The sequence below is a fragment of the Eulemur rufifrons genome, chromosome 2 (assembly GCF_041146395.1).
Source record: "Eulemur rufifrons isolate Redbay chromosome 2, OSU_ERuf_1, whole genome shotgun sequence".
NCBI classification, from domain to species: Eukaryota; Metazoa; Chordata; class Mammalia; order Primates; family Lemuridae; genus Eulemur; species Eulemur rufifrons.
Window position 1 is genome coordinate 42,623,845 of NC_090984.1, and position 12,696 is coordinate 42,636,540.

Genomic DNA, 12,696 nt, shown 5'->3' on the forward strand with positions numbered 1-12,696 from the left:
TTCTTGGGGGGATGACCTTTAGGAACTTCTAGTTGGCTATCTTGCTGATGTCACCCTTCACCTGAAGAAACACATGAGATTAGCCCCTGCTTTTAACCAGGGGCTGTGTGAATAAGATCTAAGTCCCCTTCCCAGGAAAACCCTTAAGGTGTTTTTTGTTTATTTATTTATTGTTATCATTTTCATCAATATTAGGTATTTTTTTAATTGCTAAAATATACAAATGACTTTGTGCTAAGATGCACATTTGAGAATTTGTTTCTCCAACCATTGCTTTCTCAGCCACACACGACCGTTAACCTGAGACTAAATTTATTACATTTCCTTACTTGTCAGTGTGAAAATTTTCTTGTTCCTCACTGTTTAGATATTGATTGTCGTGAATCTCAATTATCTGATCTAATTTCCAAATTCTGTGCCTGTTAATGGAAATAGTGTAGGTTTCTTACGTTTGCATTAATCTGAACGACTGCTTTAAAACAGCCATCGCAGGTAGCTATAGGAATTTTTCTTTTCTTTCTTTATTGGAGTTTACTTCCCTGGTCTGCTGTAGCTCAAATCAAGGATGTGACTTGTTCTAGGACTAGTAGAGGTAAGGAGAGAGATGAGAGGATTCTTAGCCATAATTTTTCAAAGGTCAACGGCTGTAGGTTTTATTCCGAAATGAAATGAATCTTCAGGTGCTATTACGCATAGACCTTATCACTTACCTATAACTCTTTTTTGTAAAGAGTATCAAAGGTGGGCTGTTACATTACGTAGGGCAAAACTTCTTCATATCTGTTTCCATTTCTTGGGATTCAACTTCAGTGACTGGGAGCAACACATTTTTACTCTGGGGACTATGACAAATGTAATATTTGCATTGAAGAAGAGACATAAACTATTTTAATGATTGAACCTAGGGGATAATTCACAAATGTTCATTTAATGTTTATTTTTGTGTATGCTTGAACATGTACATAATAAAAAGTTTTATTTTATAACCAATTTTATTTATATAACTTTTATTAATTTTTTTGTTAGTTGGCATATTTAGGATTTCTGATGCTTTATACATTTGTGGTTCTTGTACAAATGGAACGGTTACCTTCAGTTCAAGAATGGATTGTTATTGCTTATATTTTTACCTATGCCATTGAGAAAGTCCGTGAGGTATGTCTTTAATTTTTCCTACCGGTAACTTACTGCATACATGGAAGATTTTTTGGTTTCTTTTGGGTGTGTGTGTGGCTGTGTGTGTGTGATTCATAATTTCAATGAGTGATGACATTATAGAAGTATACAAAATGTTTATTTTTGCTATTCTAAAAATAATGGCACAAGAATAGAAATCAGTGAGTGTATGCCATTTACTTTCTGACCATTACAAATATAATGATTTGTCTCAGAAACATATCCTAGATTTTTAAAATTTCCTCAACATTCATATTTATGTTCTCATATAAAACCAGCCGATTGGGTAGGTAAATTATAAAAAGATATTTATTTTGCTTTTATATTGTACTGCCCACTAAAATGTGCTCTATTACCCACTGAATTGCCATTTAGATTTATATCCCTGTGTCTTAAAGTACTCAGCTTCTATTATAAATTTTCTAACATCTTGATTTTGAAGAAAAACATATTTTTTCTTAGATAAATAATACATATGCATAAATACTTCTGAATTACTTCATGTCTCTGCTTTACATTTATAGAATACAAGAAATTGCAAAAATAATTAGAAGGCATTTTACTTCCTTCTCACTTAGATATCATAAGAATTTATCTTATTAAATAGCTTATTATGCATTTGAAATCCCTGTGAGTGCTGTGGTCTATATGTTTATGAAATCTGTTGTTTTACCAAAATATTTGAAAAAATTGATTTGTTAAATGATAAAAGCAAGTTGCAAAGCATTTTTAAAACTATATATTCATAACAGTTCTGCAAGGATTTATGAGATAGTAATAATAGTGGTTGCCTCTAATAGGAAGGGTAATTAATTAGCTAAGGGAGAAGCACGAAAGAGGCTTTTCAGTGTTTGGTACACTGTGATTTTTGAAGCTGTTGTGAATGTATTACCATTCCTCCCAAAAGATATTTCTTTCTTTCTTTTTTTTTTTGACAGAGTCTCATTCTGTTGCCTGGGCTAGAGTGCCATAGTGTCAGCCTAACTCACCGCAACCTGAAACTCCTGAGCTCAAGCAATCCTCCTGCCTCAGCCTCCTGAGTAGCTGGGACTACAGGCATGCGCCACCATGCCCGGCTAATTTTTTCTATATATTTTTAGTTGGGCCGTTAATTTCTTTCTATTTTTAGTAGAGACAGGGTCTCACTCTTGCTCAGGCTGGTATTGAACTCCTGACCTCAAGTGATCCATCCGCCTCTGCCTCCCGGAGTGCTAGAATTATAGGCGTGAGCCACCATGCCTGGCCTTCCAAAAGATATTTCTAAAAATTCTTGTATTCAAGAGAAGAGGTATAGGTTTTAAATAAGTTAGATAAATACAGCTACTTAAACCACTGAGTTATTTACTTTCTGTGAAGAAGGCATCTTTGGAACATACTACCAGGATACCCAGGTGTTGCTTCAATTGGAACTAAAACACTTTTCAAAAGTATTTTACTTTCCAGGTCTAGAGAACTGTGTTGTAATCTAAGATTTTCAGCTTTTTAGTTGGATGGTCTTGTTTGGACAGGCCATTTATTTGTAAGAAGTATTGGCCGGGCGCGGTGGCTCACGCCTGTAATCCTAGCACTCTGGGAGGCCGAGGTGGGCGGATCGTTTGAGCTCAGGAGTTCGAGACCAGCCTGAGCAAGAGCAAGACCCCATCTCTACTAAAAATAGAAAGAAATTATATGGACAGCTAAAAATATATATAGAAAAAATTAGCCGGGCATGGTGGTGCATGCCTGTAGTCCCAGCTACTCGGGAGGCTGAGACAGAAGGATCCTTTGAGCTCAGGAGTTTGAGGTTGCTATGAGCTAGGCTGACGCCACAGTACTCACTCTAGCCTGGGCAACAGAGTGAGACTCTGTCTCAAAAAAAAAAAAAGTATCGATCTCTGCTATCTTATTGTTTTGGTGATCAAATGACAAGATAACAGATTAAAAGCATTTTGAAACTTTAAAAGATATCTAAATTCTGTGATATAATTGAATGCTGTATATGTTTTAACAGTAAGAAATTGATTAAACCTTTTTTGTTCTTGTTAAACCTTTAGATCTTTATGTCTGAAGCTGGGAAAATAAACCAGAAGATTAAAGTATGGTTTAGTGATTACTTCAATATCAGCGATACAATTGCCATAATTTCTTTCTTCATTGGATTTGGACTAAGATTTGGAGCAAAATGGAACTTTGAAGATGCATATGCTAATCATGTTTTTGTGGCTGGAAGATTAATTTACTGTCTTAACATAATATTTTGGTATGTCCGTTTGCTAGATTTTCTAGCTGTAAATCAACAGGCAGGACCTTATGTAATGATGATTGGAAAAATGGTAAGTTGACAGATGTCTGGTAATACTCATGGGCTTATTGATAACTTTTTTCTTAAAAATCATAAAAATGTATTTTTAACATAGTTTTAATTGAACAATGAATATCGGTTATTTCATGTTTATTTTTCTCATATTTGATACTTTCATTCCTTAAGAATATTTTAACTTTTGAAGAAAAACATTTGATGGGATAAAGTTACGAAATTCATATTTTATTCATTTGTGTTATCTTGAAATGCTTTAATTTTTAAATTCCACTTACTAGTATTTGGCATCAGAATAAAAAATTCACACTTGTTAGCTCCAATTTTGTATATTTCCATTCATACCGCTACTATCTTAAACCAATCCACCATTATCGGACACCTGTAGTAGTCTAGTAATCTGTTTCCTCACAACCACTCTGACCTATCTTCAATCTGTATTATAGCTAGAGTGATATCTGAAAATGCAAATCTGAACATGTCACTTCCCCATCTTAAAAACGTTTTCTTAGTGGTTTTGCATTGCTCCAACAGATTAGTGTGTTTAATTAAACCCACAGGCCCTGGCCCATTTGGCTGTTGCTTGCTTGCCTGCCTGCCTGCCTCCCTCTCTCCCTTCCTTCTTTCCTTCCTTCCTTCCTTTCTTTTTCTTTAACTTTTAATTTTGAGATAATTATAGGTTCACATGCAGTTCTAAAAAATAAAGAGAGATCCCATGTACCCTTTATCTTGTTTCCTCTAGTGGTAACATCTTCTTTACTTTCCTTTTAAGCCTCGTCCCCATCATTCTTGATTTCTTATTTGTGCTCTAGTCACACAGGCCTTTTAAAATTTTCTTTAATACAGCCCCTCCCCTGAGTACCATAGCTCATGTTCTTCCTTCTACCTGGAATGACTGCCCCCCCCCATCTACACTTACACCCTTAGCTTTTTTAACTAATTTAACCTAAGTTTATCCTTCAGATCTCAGCCTCAACGTGATTTTTTTTTTCATGGAGGTTTTTTTGGTCCTTTCTAGCTAGGTCACGTTTATTTGATATGTACCCTTATGGGACCCATGTTCCTTCCCTTCAGAATATTTATCTTTGTATATATAACTATAGTTTTTTATATGAATATATCAAATGAATATAACCATTTTAAACTACATTCTTATTGGATTATCTTTTCTTCTAGACAATAAACTCCTTAGAGTTGGAACCTTGTCTAGTTTTGGTCACCTTTATAGTTCTGGTACTTATCACAGTGCCTGTCACTAGATTCTCCTTAGTAAATAAATATTTGTTGGTTGGGTGGATAAAGCCATTATAAGAAGGAAAAAATAAAAAACATAAAAATGCCAGACATTCACTGATTTTGGTAGTTTTATTCTTAAGATTTTTTCTTATTTTTATATCGTTAGCAACAGACTGTAAATTTTAAAAATTGTAGTTGTTCACCAAGTAGAGTTTTTTGGTGTTTTTGGGGTTTGTTTTGTTTTGTTTTTGAGACAGAGTCTCACTCTGTCACCTGGGCTAGAGTGCCGTGGCATAAGCCTAGCTCACAGCAACCTCAAATTCCTATGCTCAAGCAATCCTCCTGCCTCAGCCTCCCAAGTAGCTGGGACCACAGGTGCACACCACCATGCCTTGCTAATTTTTTCTATTTTTTTGTAGAGATGGGGTCTCTACTCTTGCTCAGGCTGGTCTGGAACACCTGACCTGAAGGAATCATCCCACCTGGCCTCCAGAGTGCTAGGATTACAGGCGTGAGCCACTGCACCCGGCCACCAAGTAGTTTTTACCGTTTATTATTCACTGCTATGCAAGACAGTACAGCAAACCTTAGAATGTTTCCTCTGAACTTTTTGAAACTACTTTACCAATTTTGTAGTTTTTTAAAAAATCTTATAATGTAACTTGAGGAGTTTGTCCTATATAAAATATTTTTGGAAATAATATGGGATTTTACCTATCAATGTAATTTATTGATTAAATTAATGAATAGGGGTTAGAGAGGTTCATGGAAAGGTGACATTCTGTGAAGGCTTTTTTTTTTTAGCAACGGGATGTGAGCTGTTCTTTGAAAGCTTAAGATAGATGTGAGTAAAAAGGCACAGCCTGACTGGAATTTCTCCTATGATAAGGAGGAGTTAGTTGGCAATCAAATTGGATAGACAGGTGTAGCCTGGGTTATATAGGACATTGAAAGATGGGCAATCTGAACTTTTTTAGAGAATAAAAATACAGGAAAACCATTGAAGAGGTACCCCCCTCAAATTTGATTTTTCTTTTCCATAAGAGGAATAAGTTGGCATTTTCTTGCCCTTTCTTAATCATTCTAGAGTGACTGCAATGTATGGATATTGAAAGCAGCTAGTCAGATTGTTCATTAAGATTTTCAACCAGTGGGGGCAGTCTGAAAAAGTTGCCCAAGAGTTTTTTATGCTCAACCACAACTTCCTGCACCCCCTTGTCCCATTATTAATGTTCTTTGTAAGATAATGCTAGCTAAGCAAATACTGTCTATGGTTTATGTCTTTAGGTTACTTTCCCCTCCTGTCTTTACTGATCCGACTATTTTTTAAAAGTTACATCCAGAATGCCTAGTCTTTTCCTTATATAATATTTTGCTCTTTTCCATAGGCTTATCTAAGTAGCAGGTTTTATTTTTATAAATCTAGATGTTAAGTTTAATGTGTAATTTTTTTATATACTGAACTGAAAAATCTAAAATATATTGGACCTACTCCTGCCATGAATTTCTTTTGGTTTTCAAGGGTGAAAAAGGCAAAATTTATAATAGAGCTATTGTTTTTGTAAAAGTAACTTTTCCTCCTTATCCTAAAATTTCTATTCATTCTAGAAAATGTTAGCAAATACACACAAACTGTCATTCAGAGACATTCACTATGAACAGTTTGATGTGTATCCTTCTATCCTTCAAGACATGTGAATGCATGTGTTATTTGTGTCAAACTTCACATGACATATAATAGTTTTATCAAAATAGACAAATATATGCTGTTTCTCAGTTATTTTTAATTATCTGTTTCATTTTGATAAATACGAAAGTCTATTACTAGAGTTTCTGAAACTCCTTTAATCTTAGAAAATTGCCATCTTCCAAATTAAATCTATCTTCTGAGCAGTCCCACTAAACTCACAAAGATTATCTTTGCATCATGAAAACAGGTTTTTAAGTTTTCTAAACATAAAGTTTAGTCATTGTAGTCGGACACATTTCCCCTCCAGGAGAATGCGGCTTTTTCCTTCCAGTTAGGAATTACTGGTTTACTATTTGTCACATCAAGCACTCATTAATTATCCATTTTGTCATTCTTATGGAATTTCAAGAAAGCGTGGGGAAGCTAAGGTTTTTTGGGAACAGTTGGTTTGAGCCTAACTTTTTAGTATGCTAAAAGGCACACCATTGTTTAGTGACTTAGTGGTATCAGGTTAATGTAATGGTAGTGTAAATGGAAGGTGCAGGAAGTCCTGAAGTGAACAGCTATAATAAAGGATGGAGATGAGGAAAGTAGAGGGAGCCATGAGCAAGTAGAGCTATCTGGATTTCCATCTGACTCTTACCTCAGATCTACTTATTCTCCCATCCCAGTTACAGGGAGCTTGAATATTTCATTTTCTTCTTTATTTGTGATTTTCTTTAGAACCATCCTCTACCAGTATATCTTTCCCCTTGTTAACCAGTCATTTATCCCATCATCGTCTGTTTTCTGTTAGTGCCATCTTTCCTTTACACCCCCTTCAAACCTTTCATAACGGTTAATGTTTAAATATTCTTTCTTTTGTCTTTGTGTATCTTTTATGTGCTAAGGCCTACACTAAGCTGGGGCTACAAAGATGGACAAGACATAGTGCCAGATCCTCATGGAACTCAATAATTGCATCTACAAGATAGACATATGAACAGATAGCTATTGAAAAATATGGTAAACTATTGTGTGAAGACAGAGGAGCCAGTAGTCAATTCTGTCATGAAGGCTTTCACAAAGAATATGGCACTTCAAAAGAGTTTAGAAAATACATAGGATTTTTTTCCTGAGCAGGGAATTTCTCACCAGAGGAGACAGCTTTGAAAAGCTTCAAAATTTAAAGAAAGAAGCCTTCCTCACATTTTATATCTTTATTAGAGATCAAACTAATGAAAATACATAGTAAATGTTAAACTTCTCCCACTCATTCTGTATACATTATACATTCAAGCTAAGAATCCTCATTTTAGATACGAGTGAACTGAATATTTGAATATTTTTAATTAAATTTAGATAAAGTATAAGGAAGGTTGTCAGCCTTTATGTGAGAAACTCTGAAATCTAGAGATCTCTATGAATCATCAACTGTAGACCTTGAATAATTTTAGGTTATTTCGGTACAGATTTGGGTTTTATTTTGAATATTTGACTTGGCTTTTTCTTTAAGTACAGATAACTGTTTGTATTCCAGAGTATATCAAATAGCACGATAGTGTCTTAAAGAATTTTTCTGCCTTTTAAAATCTTTTAACCCAAGATTTTGTTTATTGAAAACATACATTGTCTTAGTAATCCTCTCAAATGCAATAATAATGCCTTTCAAATGAAAGCATTATTTGACCATTGTACAAATAAGAATCTTGGGAGGTGTTAGGACTCTGCAAGTCACAAAGACCCAACTACTAATATAAATTTAAAAGGGAAATTTATTGACCCATCTAACAAAATTTAAAGATGAAGGATCAAGTCTAAACTCTTCATTTGAATTGACATTTTAAGACTCTCAGCTATTTGCACTTCTCTTTCTAACCTTATGCCTCCATAAAATTACTTCATTCAGCCTAGACTACTTATTTTCCCCTTACCTTTCATATCCTGCCTTCTATTTCTTCTGTCACATGTTCATCTTAAAAATATATGAAAATGTTGTAATTTTTTAGATTGATTTATCATTAGAATATTGTAGTTCACAGTAGTTTAAAGTACATATTTATTGTAAATGTAATCTCTTGATTTGCATGGGGTTTTTCTCCTCAGATTATTAATCATGGGTGAATATTACATATTGCTAGAGTAAGAAAGCACTCGCTTTTTTAGGTGTAAATGTAGAGAACTTGTATACGTAAATAAGTAGTAGGACATAAAGTTTTATTTTAGCTTTTACTTAATTCTTTGAATTCCTGCATAATTATGTCAAAATCCACATTGTGATTTAACAATGAAAATTATTTTTCAATGACTTAGTAGATTCTAACCCAATTAGGCTCTTTTTCAATTTTATTGAAACTAAAGAATTAAAAAATAACTGACTTGCAAAAGTAATTGTTACCCAGACATTGTTATCATTTATTTTTTGAACACTAGTACTAATAATTTAGTTTATCGTTGTTTGGCTCCTTGGAGGTTTTCACATCTCAGAACAAGGTACTGTGGTAGGGTTCAGGATAGGTGGGAAATACTCCCTTTTTTTGTGAAGTAGGCAAAGGACACTTATCAAAGGCAAGATGGGAAAGAAGTCTGCACCCTCATTGTAAGAACAGAGAAGCTTTAGGAAAGATCACTTGTGGAAATTGATTCCCTAATGTCTGCCCATGTGTCTATACTTTTTGAAAATCTTCATGGATTCCAGAGATAGGCAGACTCCAGTTTGAACCAGTGATATAGTTCATTATATAAAGATGCCCATGACTTGCCTAGTTTCATAGATCATTTTTTAAATATACTCTTGATGTTAAGGTTATGTAGTGATGACATTTTTCTGAAAGCTATTATTGGGAATAAAAAGAATAGCCAGGTACAGTGGCCAGTGTCTGTAATCCCAGCACTTTGGGAGGTCAAGGTGGGAAGATTGCTTGAGACCAGGAGTTCGAGACTAGCTTGGGCAATATGATGAGACCCTGTCTCTACCAAAAAACAAAAACAAAAAAAAAGCTGCTGTGGTGGTGTACACCTGTATACCTGTATGCCTAGCTACTTGGGAGGCTGAGGCAGGAGGATCTCTTGAGCCCAGGAGATTGAGGTTACAGTGAGCTACTATCGTGCCACTGTACTCTAGCCTGGGTGACAGCAAGATCCTGTCTCAAAAAAAAAAAAAAAAAAAAGGAAAGAAAAAGGAATAAAAAGAAACTCAGAGATTCTATTTATTTATTTATTAGAACATTAGAAACATTTTAAGATGAAAATTTGTCATAGTGTTTAAATGTCCTTGTATTTTAACAGTGTTCTTTTTTTTTAACAGGTGGCCAATATGTTCTACATTGTAGTGATTATGGCTCTCGTATTACTTAGTTTTGGTGTTCCCAGAAAAGCAATACTTTATCCTCATGAAGCACCATCTTGGACTCTTGCTAAAGATATAGTTTTTCATCCATACTGGATGATTTTTGGTGAAGTTTATGCATATGAAATTGATGGTAAGTATTTTATGTTAACAAATTTGTCTTTTGATTATCTTGTGTTTTAAAGTCAGTATTGCATTTCTGTAATATTGCATGTTTTCAGAAGTCAAACTGTTACCAAGCTAGGGCCCCCACAAAGGCATTTTTTAACTTTAGAAGTAACATAAAATGTAATGGAAAAAAAAAGTATTTTAGAATTTTTGTAGCTACAAGTAATGAAAATCAGTTCTAAATTGGCTTATTATCCTATGAGGACATTTATTAGCTTATATAATGAAGTTCAGAGGTAGAGTGGTCTTTAGAGTTGGTTAATTAATAGCTTAGGATCGTTGTTCTTTTTCATCCCACTACTCTGTAGTCATGATATCTGATTCATACAGGTGTCCCTTACAAGACTGTCACTAGCAACAGGAAAGAGACACTTCATCCACAGTTATCTTCAGAGGAAAAAAGTTTCTTGCACGGAAATCCTATTTAACCTGTCCTTTTTCATCTCATTAGCTCAAGTTGGCTTCAGCTTGCCTGTCTCTGAAGTGGTTACAGGCAAGGGGGATGGGATTACCAATATTAGCTTAGACCAGTCAGGGTGGATTGGGTATTGAGGAATCAAACACAATGTTAATGACAAAAATAGTGATCCTGTGTGAATCTTGAAGAGCTTACAGCATCTTGTTTTTTCAGGGAATGACAGACTGTCAAGGTTGCTATGGAAATTTGTGAGCACATTCTTTGGATAAGCTAATCAATGTGATAACTCCCACCTACTCAACCCCATTTGTAAAGGGAATATTAAGTCCGTTGCACAATTTTGTTACTATTCATATTTTGACTCTTTATATATAGTCTTAGTTAATAAAACTAGATAACTTGTGAATATAGACCGTGCTGTCAGCTTTCAAGGATACTCCTCTACTGACCTCAACATCTGAGTTACAGAATCTTTATTTTATTCGTTCTCTCTCTCTCTCTCTCTTTCTCTCTTACTCTTTCTTCTTTCTTACTCTTCCCTCCCCACTGTGTTGCTACCTCCCCGCCTGTTTATGGGTAATAAGGTTAAGGGCTGTCCGTGTAGTGAGAAGATTGTAGTTTGGTTGGTGGGTGGCCACACAGAAGATTGTGGTCATGAGTTATTCTCAGATGGTGGTTAAAATAGTGATGTTTTACCAGCCTAGTCAGATTTTATGTTTATTGGCTTCCTGGTCAGTGTCATGTCCAGGTTTTCAATTGTCTGCTGTTTTTCTCGTGGTGTGGCTCTAGTTGTCTAGTTGTTATAAAGCACTGGATATAGTTTTTTAGTTTCCTGTGTTCTCTTTTTTGGATATTTGCTTCCACAAACTAATATGAATAGAATGAAAATAGATTCATAAAATTATTTAAGGGTGAAAGGACCTTACCATCAATTTGTCTGTAAGACCAGTTAAAGCAACAATACAGCCATTATGAGAATTTCTATGGTGTATATATTTTAAAACAATTAGCAAACACGTAGTGCTAAGTGTACTATAAATATTTATATAGAATATGTCACTAATTCATGAATATTCAATTCCAATCCTTGATCTACCCAAGTTAGTTTTACTTTATAACTGTAGTGGGTATTAAAGCCTCTTCCCTTCCTTATTTGTATTCAGCTATGTTCTGGCTTTAGGAATGGTCTTAAGTATAGGGGTGATGAAAAGTAAGGAATTCAAATCTAATCACTGTATAATTGAGAGGCACTTCAATCTAGCTACTCTTTCAACCTTATTTTGTGACATAATATAAGCTCAGTGATGTTTGTAAATTTACAGGGTTTGCTATGACTCTTAGGGTTCAGATATTTTTATTACAGAAATGTTATAGTATCACTGATCTAGAAATTTTGCCCTCCTTAATGCTCCTAAGGCTAATCCCTGCCTTGAAGGGTAAACACAACACCTAAATATACTTCCCTTGTCTGGACTAGAGTGATAGAACAGATAGTACCCATCATTCCTCACAAAATCCTTTGTGTTGGAATACTGTTAAGCTGGAGTTCCCATGGCTGCCTGTCCAGAGACTTTTGTTGGAATCTGTGCAACAGATTTATCAATAATCAAAACTTTAAGTAAAATCAACAAGCATAAACACTGATTAATAGCAGTTACTGGTGAATTACTATATATTTTTTTTTTCTTTCCAAAGTGTGTGCAAAGGATTCCTCTCTTACTGACATCTGTGGTCCTGGGACGTGGTTGACTCCATTTCTTCAAGCAGTCTACCTCTTTGTACAGTATATCATTATGGTTAATCTCCTTATTGCATTTTTCAAGTAAGAATTTTATTCAATTGCGTATTATAATGAGATCAATTAATATACAGTTCTCATTTTGAAGGAAATATATACAGAATTTAAAATCTAAAAATGTATTGAGGTTTAAACTACTAAAATTATATTTGAAAAATTACAAGTAAGAAGACATGCTTTTTCAAATCAAATGAGTTCTGAATTTTAGGCTTTATTATCTTTCAACATGCAGTTTTTAAATAAATTTAATCTTTATCTGGGATTTTCCCTATGTTGTAAGGGAATACACATTTGATATAAAAAACAGGAAGGCAAATAGAAAACTCATCAATAATCCCACTTTTACTATTTTGTTATATATCTTTCTATAATTTTTATGAATGTAAACCATTTTTACAAAAATAGTATTCTTACATTTTATGGACTGTTTTTAAAACATCATGAACATTACACCAAATCAATAAATACCCCTCTCCAATCTTTTTTTGAGACAGTCTCTCTCTGTTGCCCCGGCTAGTGTGCCACTAGTGTTATCATAGCTCACTGCAACCTCAAACTCCTGGGCTCAAGCAGTCCTCCTGCCTCA

At 34.5% G+C, this 12,696-nt stretch overlaps 1 protein-coding gene across 2 annotated transcripts in view; it reads left to right on the plus strand.

Annotated features, from left to right (window-relative positions):
- Positions 1-12,696, plus strand: part of TRPM7 (transient receptor potential cation channel subfamily M member 7) — a 97,441-nt gene that overhangs the window by 52,748 nt on the left and 31,997 nt on the right. For both annotated transcript variants that reach the window (XM_069483777.1, XM_069483768.1), the window contains exons 20-23: positions 1,027-1,155; positions 3,210-3,488; positions 9,685-9,859; positions 12,008-12,134. In XM_069483777.1, the coding sequence (XP_069339878.1) occupies positions 1,027-1,155; positions 3,210-3,488; positions 9,685-9,859; positions 12,008-12,134 (710 nt within the window). The remainder of the gene's footprint in view (positions 1-1,026; positions 1,156-3,209; positions 3,489-9,684; positions 9,860-12,007; positions 12,135-12,696) is intronic.